This window comes from Myodes glareolus, chromosome 7 (genome assembly GCF_982192425.1).
Source record: "Myodes glareolus chromosome 7, mMyoGla1.1, whole genome shotgun sequence".
Lineage (NCBI taxonomy): Eukaryota > Metazoa > Chordata > Mammalia > Rodentia > Cricetidae > Myodes > Myodes glareolus.
The window spans coordinates 101,004,208-101,024,579 of NC_142032.1; the positions used below are offsets into that span (position 1 = coordinate 101,004,208).

General features: G+C 38.4%; 1 protein-coding gene across 1 annotated transcript; it reads right to left on the reverse strand.

The window, feature by feature from the left end:
- Nucleotides 1-6,780: 6,780 nt before the first annotated feature.
- On the reverse strand, nt 6,781-7,728 carry LOC125397287 (olfactory receptor 52Z1P-like). Its single transcript, XM_048429566.1, has one exon. It carries the CDS (start codon nt 7,726-7,728, stop codon nt 6,781-6,783), a length of 948 nt encoding a protein of 315 aa, XP_048285523.1.
- Between the last annotated feature and the right edge of the window lie 12,644 nt (nt 7,729-20,372).

A 20,372-nucleotide genomic window follows, 5' to 3' on the forward strand; every position in this document is an offset into this window, starting at 1 on the left:
CTGAATTAGGATGCACTCAGTCTGAAACAAGTAATCAGAAGATATCTTCTGAAGGCAGTAGCCATCAACTCTCAAGTATGGAAAAGAGTTTGTTGTTACCTCCTCTAAGCTGCAGCTCTGGTTTCCCAGATGTTCTGTGAGATAGGTTTTCTCTCCTTGGTCCAGGGGCTGGTCATACAGCTTTACAATCCCAAGAGATTTAAGACTCAGTGGAGTTGAGGAATACAAGAAAGGATATACAGTCCCGCGAGTACTTTAATTAAAGCAAAATAGTCAAGAAAATGAACAAACTAACTGAAAACTAAAGGGACATTGAGTGTATAAATAGAGTGAGAAGAGCATTATTCTGAGACAACATGGACAGACTAACAAAAACTCTATCAAATGCAGGAACCCACACTATGGCAGCTTTAAATGGAAATACAAAGAAAGACCAGATAATGTTGCAGCAGTCGCTTATAAGATGCATGAGTTTTGTGGAAATGGGCTTATTTTATTGTGTTAGAAATCTACAGTGTACTAATTTTCAACATCCTGAAAAAAATTAATAACCCACTGAGGTGGAAATATTGTATAATTTATCATCATCTGTCTTCTTTGTTGTTTAAGAATCAATGTGAGAGTTTATTGCCTAAATGCAAGTGTTATGCCACCACGCACACAAATATTCATCATCCAGGAATTTTAAAGATACTTATTGTATTAAATCTGAGTCAACTGCATCTATATACATACCTACCTAATGTTTTTCCTGTTCATAATTTAGTTTAAGTACAGATAAGTAGGAAAAGAACCTACACTATCCATCTGAATGCTCTTAGCACATCTTAGTTTAAAGAATATCCCCATATATCAGTTATTTAAACCCATAAAATAACCAGTGTTATTACTATTCTAAAAAGTAGGTACTAGTATTAGAAATTCATGGCACATAATTCACCTGCACAAATAGCAAGTTAGCCAACTGAAATCTATGAACATCACTTTGTTGAATAATATGTGTGCAAGGCAACGCTGAAATCAATTATAATTTGGAGTGATGAATAAAATAGAAATTAGTTCTTTAGTATAGTAATAAAGCCACTTATTTGACATTTAAAAGTGTTCAGTACATTATTTCTTATATGTGATACCTATTCATATATTATCATATGGATTATGATTGATGAGTTTTACTCAAGATAGATGAGGAAGAGACAACAGAGTATCATGCATGATCCAGAATCACAAATAAAAGTATATCCTTCAGGATTTTTTAACCTTAGGAGTGAATAATGCCAATGGTTGATTTTCCATATACCATGATCAAATTCAATGCCTGAGGTATGCTTGAATTATTTTCTCTATGGAGAATGGGATAGGGAGAGATTATTGGAAAGCTATATTAAGTTTACTTAGGTATGGAGAATCTTAGAATATCAATGTCTTTTTTTTTAATCTGTAAGTTGAAGACCCCCTTTCGTCTGCATTTAAGATGCATACAGTAAGGATAAAGTATAAAACACAACAGTGTGTCACCCCAGGTATGACCCAGGTTCTCACAATGATTTTTTCCTAAATCTGAAAATCAACGAAGAATATATAATAAAAACGTCAGCATAATGGACTTCTGCAGTAAACAACATACTAAAAAACATGATTTTAAAAATATCATGGAGAGTTTTCTTTATGATAATAGATATGCTACTCTGTGGTAGAACAGTGTAGGTTTGGTTTCTTAGGAAATGGTATATGACATTTACGCTAAAGTAGAGTTCAATGCTGACAGAAGAGGAATGCCAAGATAAAGGTGAAGGGTTTTAGAGCCAAGATATAACAGCTGCATAGATGGCATTGTTTTTACCAATGCTTTAATGCAATCCCACATAATAAACAAAAATTCAAAGAGCCAAGGTTCAAAGAAAGTCATTGACAGCATCATATATATTATGATTGGGCAGAAACCATAAAACAGAAATTCAGCGTTGATTTTGTTTCATGATTCATGGAAAGAAAATGTAGTCTGAAGTATTTTGTCTTCACCCTGACATTCATTGAAATGAAAGATTTAAGTGAAAAGCAATGACTGAACAAAACAGTCTTTAATACATTCATAGAATGGCAGCAGAAAAATATGAGCAACTTTACACACTGAGAAATTTGATTCAGCTTGAAAAGAGAGATTATTTATGGAAACTGACAACTCATACTTCTTGCATATATGGACAAGGATAAACTCAATCTTTAGGGATTCTTAATTCTGCAAAGGAATAACATTTCAACATTGATATTTAACTTCAACTCAAAATTTCCATGACTAATTTTGTCATAAACTTGGGTGTTGATCCTTTTGCTTGAATTTGCTGTTGTGCTCTTAGTGTACCCAGTTATCTTCAGAGCACTGCACAGAGCATGGTGAGTTTACCGTGTGTTGTGCCCAGGAAGGCTCAGAGGTTCTAAGTGTCACATGAAGAGATAGACCATACAATGATGATATTAAGAAACATCTCCATCTATCGAAGGAAGCAAACTACAGGATATGGCAATTGTGCTTGAGATAATTTTGGCCATGTTATGAGAGTGAATGACAGCAGATTCCCCAAAGATAGCACTGCTTGGAGAAGTGCATGGGATAAGATGAAGAGGAAGGCAAAAGTAACACTGGGTAGACACCATAAAGGAAGACTATGGAACCTTGGGTATGACAATAACACAAGCATCTAGGACTGCCCTGGCTAGAAAGAACTGGAAACCGCAATAAATGGACTGCCTATGTATGCTTAAGCATTACTGGGGTATTGGTGATGATGATGATAATGATGATGATGATGATGATGATGGTGTAGAGGGTACCCTCTGGATTCTTCTCAGCTCTGATTACAGAGTGCTGACCTTAGTCTTAACCACTGAAATGCTTCTGACTTGTTCTTTTTACTTTACTCCTTAGGTTTCTTATCTTTATTCTGATGTTGAGATTAAAAGAACTGGATTTGAACTAGTTGCCGGTGACACATGCCTTTAATCCCACCACTTATGAGGCAGAGACAGGCAGAACTCTGTGAGTTCAAGGCCAGCCTGATCTACAAGAGTTAGTTTCAGGACATCCAGAATGTCTTGAAAAAAACCAAAAAAAAAAAAAGACCAAACCAAACAAGCCAACCCACTCCAAACAAACAAAAACCCAAAAAAACCCTAGAATTGGCCCGTAAGATATTTCATTTATGTCTTTTATTATATATAAGCACAGAATAAGTAATTAAATTACTTCCCATAAGAGCCTCATTTTTTTTTCTATAAACTTTATTGTATCTCCTGTGAATTATAAAATGTTTCAATTTGGCTGAGAAAAAGTAAATTATTCAGGTCATGTTGAGCTCTTTTTTTTTCTTCTCATACGGTGGCAACTTGGTGTCATGGCCCTCTTGTCATTTGCTCATGCACATACCAGAATTAGCGTCCTGAGAATGCATAGATTCCTCTTTTGGAACAACCCATTTCCTTCATTCTACATCCTCCATGTTTAGGTATTTTTAAATTCTCAACAATGGTAGTGATGACTATAGGACTTGTATTCTTTCTAGTTTTTATAAATCCCAAGGAATTTCTTAGTAGATGTTAGCTTTATTGACACACTTCAGTAGGCACACAGCATTTGATTTGTAGAATTATGGAAATGTTTTGAAAGTATATGTCCGAAATTTTGAAATATATACATTGTGATTTAATAATTCTATTGCTACACATACAGTTTCCTCCCCCATGACTAACAGTTACCTGGTGATCGATATTGGTAAGTAGTCATCGCCATACCATTCTATTTTCATTTTTCTGCAAAATGGAAGTCTTTCTTTTTTTCTTCTTTCTTTCTTTTTCTTGGTTTATAGTGCCTTCAAATAATGACCAAGATGGATAGCTACTGTGTTCACATTTAATTAACAGAAAAAATTAGGACTTTGTTCTATTTCAACTGTTGTAATTAATACATGTGTTAATGTGGTTAAGATCACTCTCTGGTCCTGAACTGGCCAACCCTGTAATTGCCAGATGGATGACTACCTTAACTGTCATCATAGAACTTTTTTCCAGTAAATGATGGAAGCAGATGTTGCAACCCACAGCTAAGCACTGGCCTGTGGTGTGGAAAGAACTTCTATGTATGTGTTGCTTTTATTGGTTAATGAATAAAGAAGTTGCTTTGGCCTGTAATAGGGCAGGATAGAGCTAGGTGGTAAAACTAAACTGAATGCTGGATGAATGTAGGCAGAGCCAAGATATGCCTTGCTACCAGTGGAGAAAGACATGAGCCACTAGCCAGAACCTTGCTGGTAGACCACGAGTCTCATGTTAAAAAGCAAAATAATAGAAATAGGTTAATTTAAGGTGTAAGAGCTAGCTATTATAAAATGCTTAAGCTATTTGGCAAAACAGTATTCCAAATAATATAGTTCTGAGTGATTATTTCCGGTCTGGGCAGCTGGAAACAAATGAGCAGCCTCTACAACACTCCTCAAGTCCAGTTGAAGCAAGGGTGGAGCAATAATATGAGCAAAGGGATCAAGACCATGAAGGAGAAACCCACAGACATGAGATAGTGGGAGTTCATTGAGTAGACGACAGCTGGGACCTGCACAGGCCCTTATCAGGTCCTCTGAATATAGGTGACAGTTGTATGGCTTGGGCAGTTTGTGGGGCCACTGGTAGGGAGTTGAAGATTTATTCTTAGTGTATGAACTTGCTTTTTGGAGCCTATTCCCTGTTGAGGGATACCTTACACGGCCTAGATACAGGGGGAGAAGCTTGGTCCTTTCTTAAGTTTATGTGACAGATATTTTGACTCCCCACGGGAGGACTTACCCTCTCTGAAAAGTGTATTGGGATAAAATAGGGAGAATGTGGGGGAAGTGGGAGGATGGGAGGGAAGAAGAACTGCGATTGGTATGGAAAATAAAAGATTGTTTAAAAATCTCTCTGGTATTCTTTTTTTATATGCACAGTGAAGATAACATTCACATGCTACAGGATTATTTCCTGTGAGAGAAGAACTACAATAAAAAGGAGTCAAGTCTCTCAGATTGTCAAATTTATACTCTTTTTTAATTGCAAGTAATAAATAATTATTTTAATATCATACCTGGCACTAGTTTAGGAGTTTTCTGTAGGTCATTCCCCTCTGTCAATCTCTCTGTCTATCTCTCTATCTATCTATCCACCCATCAGTGAAAATTGGAGATGTGTGTATACAAATGCAAGAAGTTTAAATATTCTTGACCAAAATCATACTTCTTAAATATGAAACTTGAACTTGGAACCCAAATGACTGAATTAGTGTGATAACTGCACAGGAATAATGTCTTGGACATGTAGCACTCTTTATTTCTCAGTTTTAGAAAAATGAGCTGAATTTTCCTATAATTTTGCACAAATACAATGCTTATGGATCTATATTTGCTTGAGTTGATGCATTCTTGTACTTGAAATCCTGTAAAATGTATCATTTTACATTGCCTCATTTCTCTGTAAAAGTTCTGAAGCTCATTTCCATAAAAGTGCTTAGGACCAACTCCTGTGACAATCCAATATATTACTGTTTTAAGAAATGTCTTAGAACACAAACCCAGCATATTCATGAAATTTCTTTTGTTCATCCTCACTTTCAGTGCTGTGAACATGCATCCATGCTAGATAGTTATGTGTGCATAGGGGTAAATATTTGAGATACTCTCTATTTATTCACTTAAGTTTGTTTTGTGTTCTGATGTTCTATTATTGCATTTACTTTCTAAGGAATACTTGTTACCACTGTTATTAACAAAATATGCACAACGGTGGGAATTCTTTAGTCCACTCTGTCATAATAACCACGAGGGAGACTGGGGATTGTTTTTTCATTTGTTTATGAGGAAATAATTTTGATTAATGTCAATAGTTTAATTAACAATACATTAATAAGGTTGTATTCTCTCTATTGGAAACTTATGTTTTTATTCTCAAATATTTCAATGTTGCCAGTTCTATGAATGCCTGAGAAAGGGAGAGAAACAAATGTTTCATTCTGTCTGGAAAATTTAGTATTCATGAGATACTGACTAGTTTTTCAGTTGAGAGCAAAATTATACATTGATTACTTTTATTTCATGCTTGGTACTTTTGAAGCTAGATATTCAAGATCCCATGAAGAGTAATGAATGAAATTGAACATCTGAAACACTAGTCTTGAAGTCAGAGTGTAAAACTCAGTGACTAAGCCACACTGCTAATGTGTTACTTAAACATTCTGTAAAATATTGTATTATAATATTTCCCTATTATATAAAAATAGAGGGCAAATATCTGACAGGTTGATAATAGACTTTTGTATTCAAATTGCTTGATTTGTGCATATGGGCCCTATCCTTAGTTCTTCTGGGGATATTTTAAATGAGCTGAATATGGAACAGAAATTAAGCTGTCATCAGACTAGTTTTGCTCTAAGCAAGGGACAAATAATCAATGAGAATTCAACACTGTCTATCCTACTTCAACATAACTGTCTTTCTCACTTACAATGTTGCCATAATGTAAGATTTTAGGAGCCGGGCGGTGGTGGCACACAGCTTTAATCCCAGCACTCGGGAGGCAGAGGCAGGCGAATCCCTGTGAGTTCGAGGCCAGCCTGGTCTACAAGAGCTAGTTCCAGGACAGGCACCAAAAACTACAGAGAAACCCTGTCTCAAAAAAAAACAATTAGGAGCAACTTTAGATGTTCTTTAGTTATGTAATTTCTAAGAAAAAAAACATTAAGTTCATACTTCTCTGCTTATATCAAAAACATGCTTTACTGAAAGAAAACACTTTCTGTTGAATTTGTTTTGTCTTTACTCCGTAAATGATGGGGTTGAGGGTAGGAGGTACCACCACATAGAGGTTAGCAAAGAGAATGTGCATGTGACGGGGTATGCTCTGACCCCCAAAACGATGAGCAAAAAAGGTGAAGAGAGAAGGCGTATAGAACAGAAGGATGACACAGACGTGGGAGCCACATGTGCCCAGAGCCTTGAGTCGTGCATCTCGAGAAGGAATTCTAAACACTGAACGGAGTATAAGGGTGTAAGAGATGATGACAAGCATAATGTCTAGGCCTATGGAAAACAAAGGCACAGTCATCCCATAGTAAATATTGACTTTGATATTGTCACAGGCCAACCTGGCAATGCCCATGTGTTCACAGTAGGAGTGATGAATGATGTTTCTGCCACAATAGGTGAGCCGATAGACTAGAAAGACCAAGGGGAAACAGATGAGGAAGCTTCTAGCTACAGATGCGATGCCCATTCTGCCTATGACTGATGGGGTTAGAATGGTGGTGTACCTCAATGGAAAGCAGATGGCCACATAACGGTCAAAGGCCATAGCCAGCAGTATGGCAGACTCTGTCACAAACATAAAGTGGAGAAAAAACATCTGAGACACACAGCTGGCAAAAGAAATGCCTCCAGCTTGAAACCAAAAGATGGCAAGGACCTTTGGTGTGGTCACTGTAGATAGAATGATATCAGCCAGGGCCAACATGGAGAGAAAAATGTACATGGGTTCATGAAGACTATGATCGGTGAAGATCAGGAATATTAATAGGGTATTGCCTGCAATGGCCACTATGTACATTGAGCAAATTGGGATGGAGAGCCAAATGTGTGCATCTTCGAGTCCTGGGATCCCAATCATGGTGTACCAGATGTCTCTGAGGTTGGTGTGATTGGAAGACATTGCCATCTCTTCTCAGTCCTCAGATACTAGAGCTTGGAACTGAAAAAAAAATAGAAATTACAAAACCTATGTGTATTTTTATTAGATTATCATGAAATATCACTTTGAAAAACTTACTACAATAAAAATGGGTTGACATACACGATTCAGTGATTGTTGGCCAAATATTGTTCATTAACAGGAAAATAGAAACTTGTAAGGGCTTGACAAAAGTGATGCTTAAAATGAATAGAACCAAAATTTAAATGGTGAAGTGAGGCTTAGAAACTAAGCATACAAATTTATACATGGGTGAAAGGTTTTGCATATCATTTTGCATACTCTTTGCTGAAGTTCCAGAATTGCAGTTTTCAGGTTAGTCCTTATTGTCTTACGAGAAGCACAGCACTACTGAGCTCTGTGCTAACCATCATGCCTGTGCTCTAATGCAAACACTTCCATAAAGTGGTTGTGTTTTTCCTTATCCTAGCAATGCATTTTTAGAAAGTAATGCAAATATATGAAATAATTGATTATCACAGTCTTGTATATACTAAGTGTAAGATGGGAATGTTCTTGTTTTCCGTGACCACAGTCCACACTTGTTTCAGCTTAGCAGCACCATGCCGCATGAACAGCATTATACACCATGAACAGCACCATGCATCTCTATGCAGCATGAGCAGCACCATGCATCACTATGCAGCATGAGCAGCACCATGCATCACTATGCAGCATGAGCAGCACCGTGCATCACTATGCAGCATGAGCAGCACCATGCAGCATGAGCAGCACCATGCAGCATGAGCAGCACTATGCAACATCAGCATTTCTTCAGAACTAACTCAATATACGCTGTCTCCTCATTGTCTAGGTGCCATGTTTTTCCCCCAGTGCCCTACCCACATTGATTCTTTTTCACCCATTACATCTTCTACACTGTGTTTAAATTTTTATATTTCTCCTTTACTTCCATTTTTGATCGAACATAAAAACAGAGAAAGGGAGAACTTATCTCAAAGACAACAAAGTGACAAAATAATTAAAATAATAATGAAAGCAATTTTTGATCAAACTGAGATCATCTTATGCTAAATTAATAATCAAATATTATACATAAATTGCACTTGTATCTTTCTGCATGGAAGAATTTAAATACATGAATATAAACAAGTACACTTCTAATTAGGCTAGGATGGGAATGGTGGGATATATTCATTTCTGCATTCATAACAGAACTGTAAATATATAATCTTTACCAAGGGTAATGGCCATGTTTTTATATTATGTGTTTGTTGTGAAAAATGGTTTACAGATGAAAGGTTAAATCTGGATAGAATAAGAGAGATGAGTAACAGGCTTCTATCAAGAGTATACATCACTGTGCACATCGAGACAGAGCTTTGAGAAACAAGTATCAAATTGATAACTAAATTGTGAACTTAAAGTTTCAGAGTAGATCTGGAAGATCAAGGTTGTTCTGTTTGTTTAGTTTTCTATGTTAATTAATTAAATTATTATTTTAGAATATTTTATGATGAGTTTATTATGTTTTATCATTTCACAGAAGCCTCTTTTTTTCCATTGAGGCAGGTCACACTATCTATATCCCTCAGGCCTGACACTTGCTATGTAGATTCACATGTTTCTTTTTTCTGAGTGCTGGGATTAAAGACATGTAGCCCCATTCCTTTTACATAAATTAAATCTTTTCTAATGGAAATAATTCCTTTTTCTTATCCCTTGCCTTCCCAATCACATGCTGATACAATTCCTAAACTATATTTTGTTCTTCATCAATAAATATTGATAAATCATGACACAAGTGTGTTTTCAGCATGTCACTTTTTCCTTTGAGTAAAAAAGCATCAGTCAGCATTGATAAAGTGACTGACATTTATTGCTTTTTCATAAGAGGAGTTGCTAGATAGACTAAAGCTAAGCAGAATAAAAATCTTGACATCACCAATACTACAGGGCAGAAGAGTGAGTCTATATAGTCACATAAAATGATGGATTTGTGTGTTAGGTAAATCATCACATAAGAAAGTCTATAATTTTGATTCATATCACAAGGACATCTGCACAGCTATGTTCACAGCAATATTGTTCATAATAGCCAGACCTGGAAACAACCTAGATGTCCCTCAACCAAAGAATGGATAAAGATAATGTGGTATATTTTTACACAATGGAGTACTACTCAGCAATAGAAAAGAGTGACATCTTGAAATTTGCAGACAAATGGATGGACCTAGAAAAAAATATATTGAGTTAGGTAACTCAGACCCAGAAAGACAAATGAAATTTAAATTCACTCATAAATGACTCTTAGACACAAAGCAAAGAAAAAGCAGCCTACAATCCACAATCCCAGAGAACCTAGAAAACAAAGAGGACCCTAAGAGAGGCATACATGAATCTAAATAGGAAGGAGAAAAAGACAAGATCTCCTGAGTGAATTGGGAGCATGGGTTTTGGGAGAGTGTAGAAAGGGAAAGGGGAGGAAAAAAGGGGACCCTCTCTTAACTGTATCCATCTCTGACTTTTATGACACCATCACTGTTGATTGTGCCTTCCTAATATATCCCTACAGTTCTATCTTGTAGTGTTTCTGCTCTTAGTTTTGCTATTACATTACTATTACCATCTTTGTCATCATAATCAATCATTATTAGATATATCTTCTAAATAATTGCATTGAAAATAACAATGAGGGGAAACTATTAAACCATGGTAGTGTTTATAAAACTTTCAAAGGATTGATTAGGTCAAGATTTTCTGCACTATAAAGAGTATACTTGAACGCATTGGCACAGGAGACCACTTCCAAAATATAACCCTAGCAAAAAGGACACTGAAAGAAAAAATTAATAAATGGAACCTCCTGAAACTGAAAGCCTTCTGTAAAGCAAAGGACACGGTCAACAAGACAAAACAACAGCCTACAGAAAGGGAAAAGCTCTTCACTGACCCAATATCAGACAGAAGTATGATCTCCAAAATATACAATAACTCAAGAAATTGGTCATCAAAAGAACAAATAATCCAATAAAAAATGGAGTAGAGACCTAAACAGAGAACTCTCAACAAAGGAATCTAAAATGTCTAAAAGACACTTAAGGAAATGTTCAACATCCTTCATCATCAGAGAAATGCAAATCAAAACAACTCTGAGATTCCATGTTACACCTGTAAGAATGGCCAAGATCAAAAACATTGATGACAGCTTATGCTGGAGAGGTTGTGGGGTAAAGGGAACACTTCTGAATTGCTGCTGGAAATGCAAGCTGGTAAAGCCCCTTTGGATGTCAATGTAGTGATTTCTCAGAAAATTAAGAAACAACCTTCCTAAAGACCCTGTAATACCAATGTATATCCAAAAAATGCTCAATCATGCCACAAGGACATGTGCTCAACTATGTTCAGCAGCAGCTTTGTTTGTCATAGCTAGAACCTGGAAACAACATAAATGCCTTTCAACTGAAGAATGGATAAGGAAAATGTGGTACATTAATACAGTGGAGTACTACACAGAAGAAAAACATAATGACATCTTGAATTTTGCAGACAAATGGATGGAGCTAGAAGAGATTATTTTGAATGAGGTAACCCAGACCCAGAAAGACAATATCACGTGTTCTCACTCATAAGTGGTTTTTAAACATAAAGCAAAGAAAACCAGCCCACAAATCACAATCCCAGAGAACTCAGATGACAATGAGGACACTAAGAGAGACTTACATAGATCTAATCTACATGGGAAATAGAAAAAAACCAAGACCTCCTGAGTAAATTTAGAGCATGGGAACCTTGGCGGGGAGTTGAAGCAGAGGGGAGAGGCAGGAAGGGGCACAGAGAAAAATGGGGAGCTCAATAAAAATCAACAAAAAAGGAATTGGAAAGGTTGCAAGCATGACAACAGTAAGTCTCCAGGATGGTGATAGTGGGAAGATAACCATTCCAGTAAGAAAGGCTTAAAAAATACTGGGAGTTTTGTTTTTAAATGCAAATGAGATGAGAGTCTCAGATTAGTTTATGTCAGAAGAATTAAGTGATAAAGAATTTGAAGGTCGAGCTTCTATCCAGAGGGCCTTCGGAGTGGTGAGTTGATTCGGGTCCCCGCGGGCCCAGCGAGGGGGAGCTAGGACTCTCCCCGACCCCATAGACTCCCAGGTTAGCCTGCTCTGCTGGCTCCACCCTGCTAGCTTCCCTGCCAGCCATCCCAGCTTCTATCCAGAGGGCCTTCGGAGTGGTGAGTTGATTCGGGTCCCCGCGGGCCCAGCGAGGGGGAGCTAGGACTCTCCGCGACCCCATAGACTCCCAGGTCAGCCTGCTCTGCTGGCTCCACCCTGCTAGCTTCCCCGCCAGCCATCCCAGCTTCCATCCAGAGGGCCTTCGGAGGGGTGAGTTGATTCGGGCCCACAACAGGGGCCCTGCGAGGGGAAGCTAGGACTCTCCCCGACCCCATAGACTCCCAGGTCAGCCTGCTCTGCTGGCTCCACCCTGCTAGCTTCCCCGCCAGCCATCCCAGCTTCCATCCAGAGGGCCTTCGGAGTGGTGAGTTGATTCGGGCCCACGACAGGGGCCCGGCGAGGGGGAGCTAGGACTCTCCCCGACCCCATAGACTCCCAGGTCAGCCTGCAGTGCTGTTTCCACCCTGCTAGGCTCTCCCACCTGCCATCCCAGCTTCCATCCAGGTACAAATTTCTATATTTCTCCCCTCCCACTGAGCCCATAAAATTTCCCCAGCTCAGCTGCCTTGCACACTGGGCCTGCTCTATAGGGGCATCCCGGAAAGAGGCAGTGCCTGTGGTTCAATACCCTGCTTGGGGAAAGGTAGGCATTCTATCAGTGAACTCCCTGCCCAACAAGGGAACCTGACCCGATACCAGAAGTTCCAATAGAGAGCATTTGATCGAAGAGATGGGCAGACGCCAAGGCAAGACCTCCTCCAACAATCTGAAAAACAACATGAAAATATCAGATCCCAATGACCCTACAACAGAAGGATTTGAACACTCTAACCCAGATGAAGTGGAAAAAAGTGCCATTATGAAAGCAATAGAGTCCCTTAAACAGGATATGAATAACTCCCTTAAGGAACTGGTCGAGAAGTATAACAAAAAGTTTGAAGAAATGAGTATAGAAATGGATGAGAAATATAACAAAAAGTTTGAAGAAATAAGTAAATCCGTGAGTGATACCCTGAGAAACCAAGAAAAAACAATCAAACAAGTAAAGGAAACAGTTCAAGAATTGAAAACTGAAATGGAGGCAATGAAGAAAACACAAAACGAGAACCGGCTGGATATGGAAAACCTAGGTAAACGAGCGGAGACTACAGAATCAAGCATAACCAATAGAATACAAGAGATAGAAGAACGAATCTCAGATTCTGAAGATACCATAGAGAAAATAAATGCTCTGGTCAGAGAAAACTGCAAATCCAACAAATTCTCTTCACAAAACATTCAGGAAATCTGGGACACAATAAAAAAACCAAATCTAAGAATAATAGGGATTGAAGAAGGAGAAGAACTGCAGATCGAAGGCCCAGAAAATATATTCAACAAAATTATAGAAGAAAACTTTCCCAACCTAAAGAACGATATTCCTATGAAGGTTCAAGAAGCATACAGAACACCGAATAGATTGGATCAGAAAAAAACATCCCCGCGCCATATAATAATCAAAACACAAAACATAAATATTAAAGAAAAAATTTTAAGAGCTGCAAAGGAAAAAGGTCAAGTAACTTATAAAGGTAAACCTATCAGGCTTACACCGGATTTCTCTATGGAAACCATGAGAGCCAGAAGATCCTGGATAGAGGTACTGCAGAAACTAAGAGACCATGGATGCAAACCCAGACTACTATACCCAGCCAAGCTATTGTTCACTATCAACGGAGAAAACAAAATATTCCAGGATAAAAACAAATTTAAACAATACGTAGCTACTAATCCAGCCTTACAGAGAATATTAGAAGGAAAATCACTACCGAAGGAATCCAACATTCCCAACACGATCTACAATAACTCGAACATCTAGCGACCATTCACAAGCACAAATCAAAGAAGAAAAACACATACACTCTACTACTTAAAAAAAAAATGACCGGAGTCAACAACCACTGGTCATTAATATCACTTAATATCAATGGACTCAATTCACCTATAAAGAGGCACAGACTTAGAGATTGGATACGAAAACAGGATCCAAAATTCTGCTGTTTACAAGAAACACACCTCAACCACAAAGACAGACACTTACTCAGAGTAAAGGGTTGGGAAAAGGTTTTCCAAGCAAATGGACCTAAGAAACAAGCGGGCGTGGCCATTCTAATATCTAACAAAATCGACTTCAAACTAAAATCAATCAGAAGAAATGGAGATGGACATTTCATACTCATAACTGGAACAATTCATCAGGAGGAAGTCTCAATCCTGAATATCTATGCTCCTAATATAAAGGCACCCACATATGTAAAAGAAACTCTTCTAGAACTCAAGGCGGTCATCAAACCACACACACTAATAGTAGGAGACTTCAACACTCCTCTCTCACCAATGGACAGGTCAATCAGACAGAAACCAAACAGAGAATTGAGAGACCTATTGGAGGTATTGAATCAAATGGACTTAACAGACATCTATAGAACACTCCACCCAAATAGGAAAGAATATACCTTTTTCTCTGCAGCTCATGGAACCTTCTCGAAAATTGACCACATACTCGGTAACAAAGCAAACTTCCACAGATACAGAAAAATATTAGTAACTACCTGTGTCTTGTCAGATCACCATGGACTAAAATTAGAATTCAACAACAATGCTCCCCCCAGGAAGTCAACAAACTCATGGAAACTGAACAGTCAACTACTAAATCACCCCTGGGTCAAGGAAGAAATAAAGAAAGAAATTAATCTCTTCCTTGAATTTAATGAAAACAAAGACACAACATACTCAAACCTATGGGACACTATGAAAGCAGTGCTAAGAGGAAAGTTCATAGCACTAAGTGCCCAATTAAAGAAAACGGAGAAAGCACACATTGGAGACTTAACAGCACACTTGAAAGATCTAGAAAAAAAAGAAGCTGATTCACCCAGGAGGTCTAGAAGACTGGAAATAATCAAACTGAGGGCTGAAATCAACAAAATAGAAACAGAGAAAGCAATCCAAAGAATCAATGAATCAAAAAGCTGGTTCTTGGAGAAAATCAACAAGATTGACAAACCCCTATCCAAGTTAATCAAACGGCAGAGAGAGAACATGCAAATTAATAAGATCAGAAATGAAAAGGGGGACATAACCACAGACACAGAGGAAATTCAGAGAATCATTAGATCTTACTATGAAAGTTTATATGCCACAAAGTTGGAAAATGTAAAAGAAATGGACATTTTTTTAGATAAATACCATATACCAAAGTTGAACCAAGAACAGGTGAACAATCTAAATAGACCTGTTAGTCGTGAAGAGTTAGAAGCTGTTATCAAAAATCTCCCTACCAAAAAAAGCCCAGGACCAGATGGTTTCAATGCAGAATTCTACCAGAACTTCCAGGAAGAGCTAATACCTATACTCCTTAACGTATTCCACAATATAGAAACAGAAGAGTCACTGCCTAACTCCTTTTATGAAGCTACAGTTACCCTAATACCAAAACCACACAAAGACACAACCAAGAAAGAGAATTACAGGCCAATCTCACTCATGAACATCGACGCGAAAATTCTCAATAAAATACTGGCAAACCGAATCCAAGAGCACATTAGAAAAATTATCCATTATGATCAAGTCGGCTTCATTCCAGAGATGCAGGGCTGGTTCAACATACGCAAATCTATCAATGTAATCCATCATATAAATAAACTGAAAGAAAAAAACCATATGATCATCTCACTAGATGCTGAAAAAGCATTTGACAAAATTCAACACCCATTTATGATAAAGGTGTTGGAGAGACTGGGGATACAAGGATCATACCTAAATATAACAAAAGCAATATACACCAAGCCGACAGCTAACATCAAACTGAATGGAGAGAAACTCAAAGCCTTTCCACTAAAATCAGGAACGCGACAAGGCTGTCCACTCTCTCCATACCTCTTCAATATAGTGCTTGAAGTTCTAGCAATAGCAATAAGACAACATAAGGGGATCACGGGGATTCGAATTGGAAAGGATGAAGTTAAACTTTCGTTATTTGCTGACGATATGATAGTGTACATAAGCGACCCCAAAAACTCTACCAAAGAACTCCTACAGCTGATAAACACCTTTAGTAACGTGGCAGGATACAAGATCAACTCCAAAAAATCAGTGGCCCTCCTATACACAAAGGATAAAGAAGCAGAGAGGGAAATCAGAGAAGCATCACCTTTCATGATAGCCACAAATAGCATAAAATATCTTGGGGTTACTCTAACCAAGGAAGTGAACGACCTATTTGACAAAAACTTTAAGTCTTTGAAGAAAGAAATTGAGGAGGATACCAGAAAATGGAAAGACCTCCCCTGCTCTTGGATTGGGAGAATCAACATAGTAAAAATGGCAATTCTACCAAAAGCAATCTATAGATTCAATGCAATCCCCATCAAAATCCCATCAAACTTCTTCACAGACCTTGAGAGAACAATAATCAAGTTTATATGGCAAAACAAAAAACCCAGGATAGCCAAAACAATCTTATACAATAAAAGAACTTCTGGAGGCATTACCATCCCTGACTTCAAACTCTATTATAGAGCTACAGTATTGAAAACAGCTTGGTATTGGCATAAGAACAGAGAAGTCGACCTATGGAATCAAATAGAAGACCCAGATATTAACCCACAAACTTATGAACACCTAATTTTCGACAAGGGAGCTAAAGGTATACAATGGAAGAAGGAAAGCATCTTTAACAAATGGTGCTGGCATAACTGGATGTCAACCTGTAAAAAAATGAAAGTAGATCCATATCTATCACCATGCACAAAAATCAAGTCCAAATGGATTAAAGACATCAACATTAATCCGTCCACTTTGAACCTGATAGAAGAGAAAGTGGGAAGTAGTCTACAAGATTTAGGCACAGGAGGCCTCTTTCTAAGTAGGACCCCAGCAGCACAGACAATAAGAGAAACAATGAATAAATGGGATCTACTGAAACTGGGAAGCTTCTGTAAAGCAAAGGACACTGTCAGTAGGACAAAAAGTCTGCCTTCTGACTGGGAGAAGATCTTCACCAACCCCTCATCAGACAAAGGTCTGATCTCCAAAATATACAAAGAACTCAAGAAACTAGGCACTAAAACTCTAATTAACCCAATTAAAAAATGGGGTACTGAACTTAACAGAGAATTCACAACAGATGAACTTCGAATGGCCAGAAGACACTTAAGGTCATGCTCAACCTCCTTAGCGATCAGGGAAATGCAAATCAAAACCACTTTGAGATACCATCTTACACCTGTCAGAATAGCTAAAGTCAAAAACACCAAGGATAGCCTATGCTGGAGAGGATGTGGGGTGAGGGGAACACTCATCCATTGTTGGTGGGAATGCAAACTCGTGCAGCCACTGTGGAAATCAGTGTGGCGGTTTCTCAGGAAACTGGGAGTCAACCTCCCTCAGGACCCAGCAATACCACTCTTGGGAATATACCCTAAAGATTCCCTAACATACTACAAAAGCATTTGTTCAACTATGTTCATAGCTGCACTATTTGTAATAGCCAGAACATGGAAACAACCTAGGTGCCCCTCAATAGAAGAATGGTTAAAAAAGGTGTGGAACATATATACATTAGAGTTTTACTCGGCGGTTAAAAACAATGACATCTTGAATTTTGCATGCAAATGGATGGAAATAGAAAACGCTTTACTGAGTGAGGTAAGCCAGACCCAAAAAGAGGAACACGGTATGTATTCACTCATAAGTGGATTCTAACCATAATTAAAGGTCTTTGAGCCTATTATTCGTGATCCTAGAGAAGCTAAATAAGAAGATGAACCTGATGAAGATTATTTAGCTATCCACCAGGAGGTAGGAAATAGACAAGAGTCCCAGGTAACCTCGGGTGCATGGGGGGGTGGGAGGGTCGATGGAGGGGGAGAGGGCTAGAGAGAAGGGAGTAGGGGAGGAACGGGGAAAGCTTGGTGGCCGGGGATGGGGGGGGAGGGAGGTAGGATGAATATGGGATCAGGGAACAATATATTTCAACTAAGGGAGCCATTTTAGGGTTTACAGGAGACTTGATTATATATGGGATCCCAGGTCCAAGGAGAAATCCCCCAGATTGCTCTCTGGACAGAGGAGAGGGTGCCTGAATCGGCCGTGACCCATGACCATACTGATGTATATTTTGCTTATCACCATAGATCCTTCGTCTGGCGAAGGACGGCTATGCAGTCGGAGGCCCACATTGGAGCAACGGATTGAGCCCCCCGAGGTCCGGAGGGGGAGCGGAAGGAGGAGGAACATGAAAGACGAAATCAGTACTGCGAGGGATGCTATCACCCACTGATACAAGGGAACGGATCTGATGAGAATTTACCAGGGCCAGTCGGACTGGGACTGAACGAGTACGTGATCTAGCCAGATTCTCGGAATTTGGCCGGATTCTCTGACTGTGGCTGGCCCGGGGTCTTTCTGAAAAGCCATTGACTATGACACTGGGACCTGTTTCCTCTGCATATGCTGGATTTGGGGGATCCAGTCTGTTTGGACGCTCGCCTTCCTGGACCTGGAGGGAGGGGGAGGGAGCTGGAGCTTCCCACAGGGCAGGAAACCCTGACTGCCCTGGGGGACGGAGGGGAAGGAGGGGGGGAGTGGGGGGAGTGGGAGGGTGTTGGGAGGGGGGGCGGAAATGGAAACTTTTATAATTTAATAAAATTTACTAAAAAAAAAAAAGAAAAAAAAAGAATTTGAAGAAGGATCTGAACAGACATATTTTGGAATTAAAATATACTAAGATGAAAGACAATTCAATGAATTTGGGTATTCTACTTCCTTAATTGAAACAAAATGAAACACGGGGAAATAGTCAGGTTCACGAGTGACATTTTTGGAAACACTACATTTGAAACACATCTTTATTATAAAAGTCAATTCTTATGTGTTCTAAACCTCATATGAATAATAGCTTAAAATTGGTCTACCACAAGACCCAACTATACTATTGCTATACTATTCTTAGGCATATATCCAATGGACTCTACATGGAGATATTTGATAATCCTTGTTAATTGCTGTTCTATCCAGAGTAGTCAGATTGGAAACAGTTTAGGTGTCCATCAACTGTTAAAAGAAAATAAAAATGTGCTACATTACACAATGGTGTGTTATTATTCAGCTGTTTAGAAAAATGAAATTGTGAAATTTTCAAGTAAACAGACAAAGCTAGAATCAATTATCCTGAGTGAGGTATATCCTTTCACTTTTTGTATAACTACAAAAGATAAATATTGCATGTTTTCTCCTTTATGTGGTTATTATCTTTTAAAATCTTTAGATATGTGTGTTTCAAAAAAATAACAAAGATGTTAGATCACAAATAAGGAACCAGAGTTGAGAAGGGAATCTTCCAAAAAAAGGGAAAACATCCTTTTTATAAAGAGGAAACTACAATAGAAAAATTAAATGGAGAGGAGATGTCAGTACCGGGTAATGAAGGGAATATTGCGAGGGACAGCTGATACTAAGAATGATATATCCATAACAATGCAGAAACTTCATATATATATATATATATATATAGTAAAATTTAAGTAAGGTCACCATATAATGGGTTATATAGTGATCCAATTAGACATCTTATGCCACCAAATAAGATTCCCAGTGACATAATAACCCTCACAGGTTATTGCCCAGACCATTGGTTACCCTCTACAACCTAACAGCAATGCCTATTTCCTGAAAATGCTACTAGCTTATGTCATCTAACATGGAGAAATTAGCTGGTACCCGATAGGGATCACCAACCCTACTGACTCGTTTTCTTGCTGCTGAGGGTACTATGCATGCTACTATGGTAAAAATGTAATCACAAATAGCACCTAGCTACAATATGACCAGCAGTAGTGACCTGCTGCAAGATATATAAGTGTGATATTGGCACATGTGATGTGGGAGTAGCCAAACATGTTTGATTGGCACACTCAATGAGATGGAACCCATATCTGATATTTCTGAAGTATCCAAGAACTTGAGACTAGATAGATTATGAACCCTAGGGCAAAATGTGCTACTATTATTCTGCTGAAATAACATAGCAATAAAATGACTCCTAAAGACATGCTGCTCTACCTATAGGTCAGTACTTTATTAAACCTACATCAGAAATGCTTCTTCTTTCAGTAGATGGTAGTCAACACAGAGATCCACAACTGGGAAATGTTCAGACAGTAAGAGACTCTGTAGTATTCAGACCTAAATAGATGTTTTTATAAAACCACCAATTCAAGGCTCAGGAATCCACGAAGAAGTACAGTTGTAAGGATTTTAAGAACTAGAGGTGATAGATGACTCCAAAAAACCTTTATTTTCCAGATACAATAGGACCAATGCACATATGAACTCATAGAGACTATAAGAGGATACACAAACCTGCATGAGTTAAAATCAGAGGAAATTACAGAACTGAGAAGGGCAAATGGACCCAAAGTTCTACCCATATGC

Coding starts and splice junctions, on each gene's coding strand:
- LOC125397287 (XM_048429566.1), bottom strand. CDS start 7,728: ATGGCAATGTCTTCCAATCACACCAACCTCAGAGACATCTGGTACACC.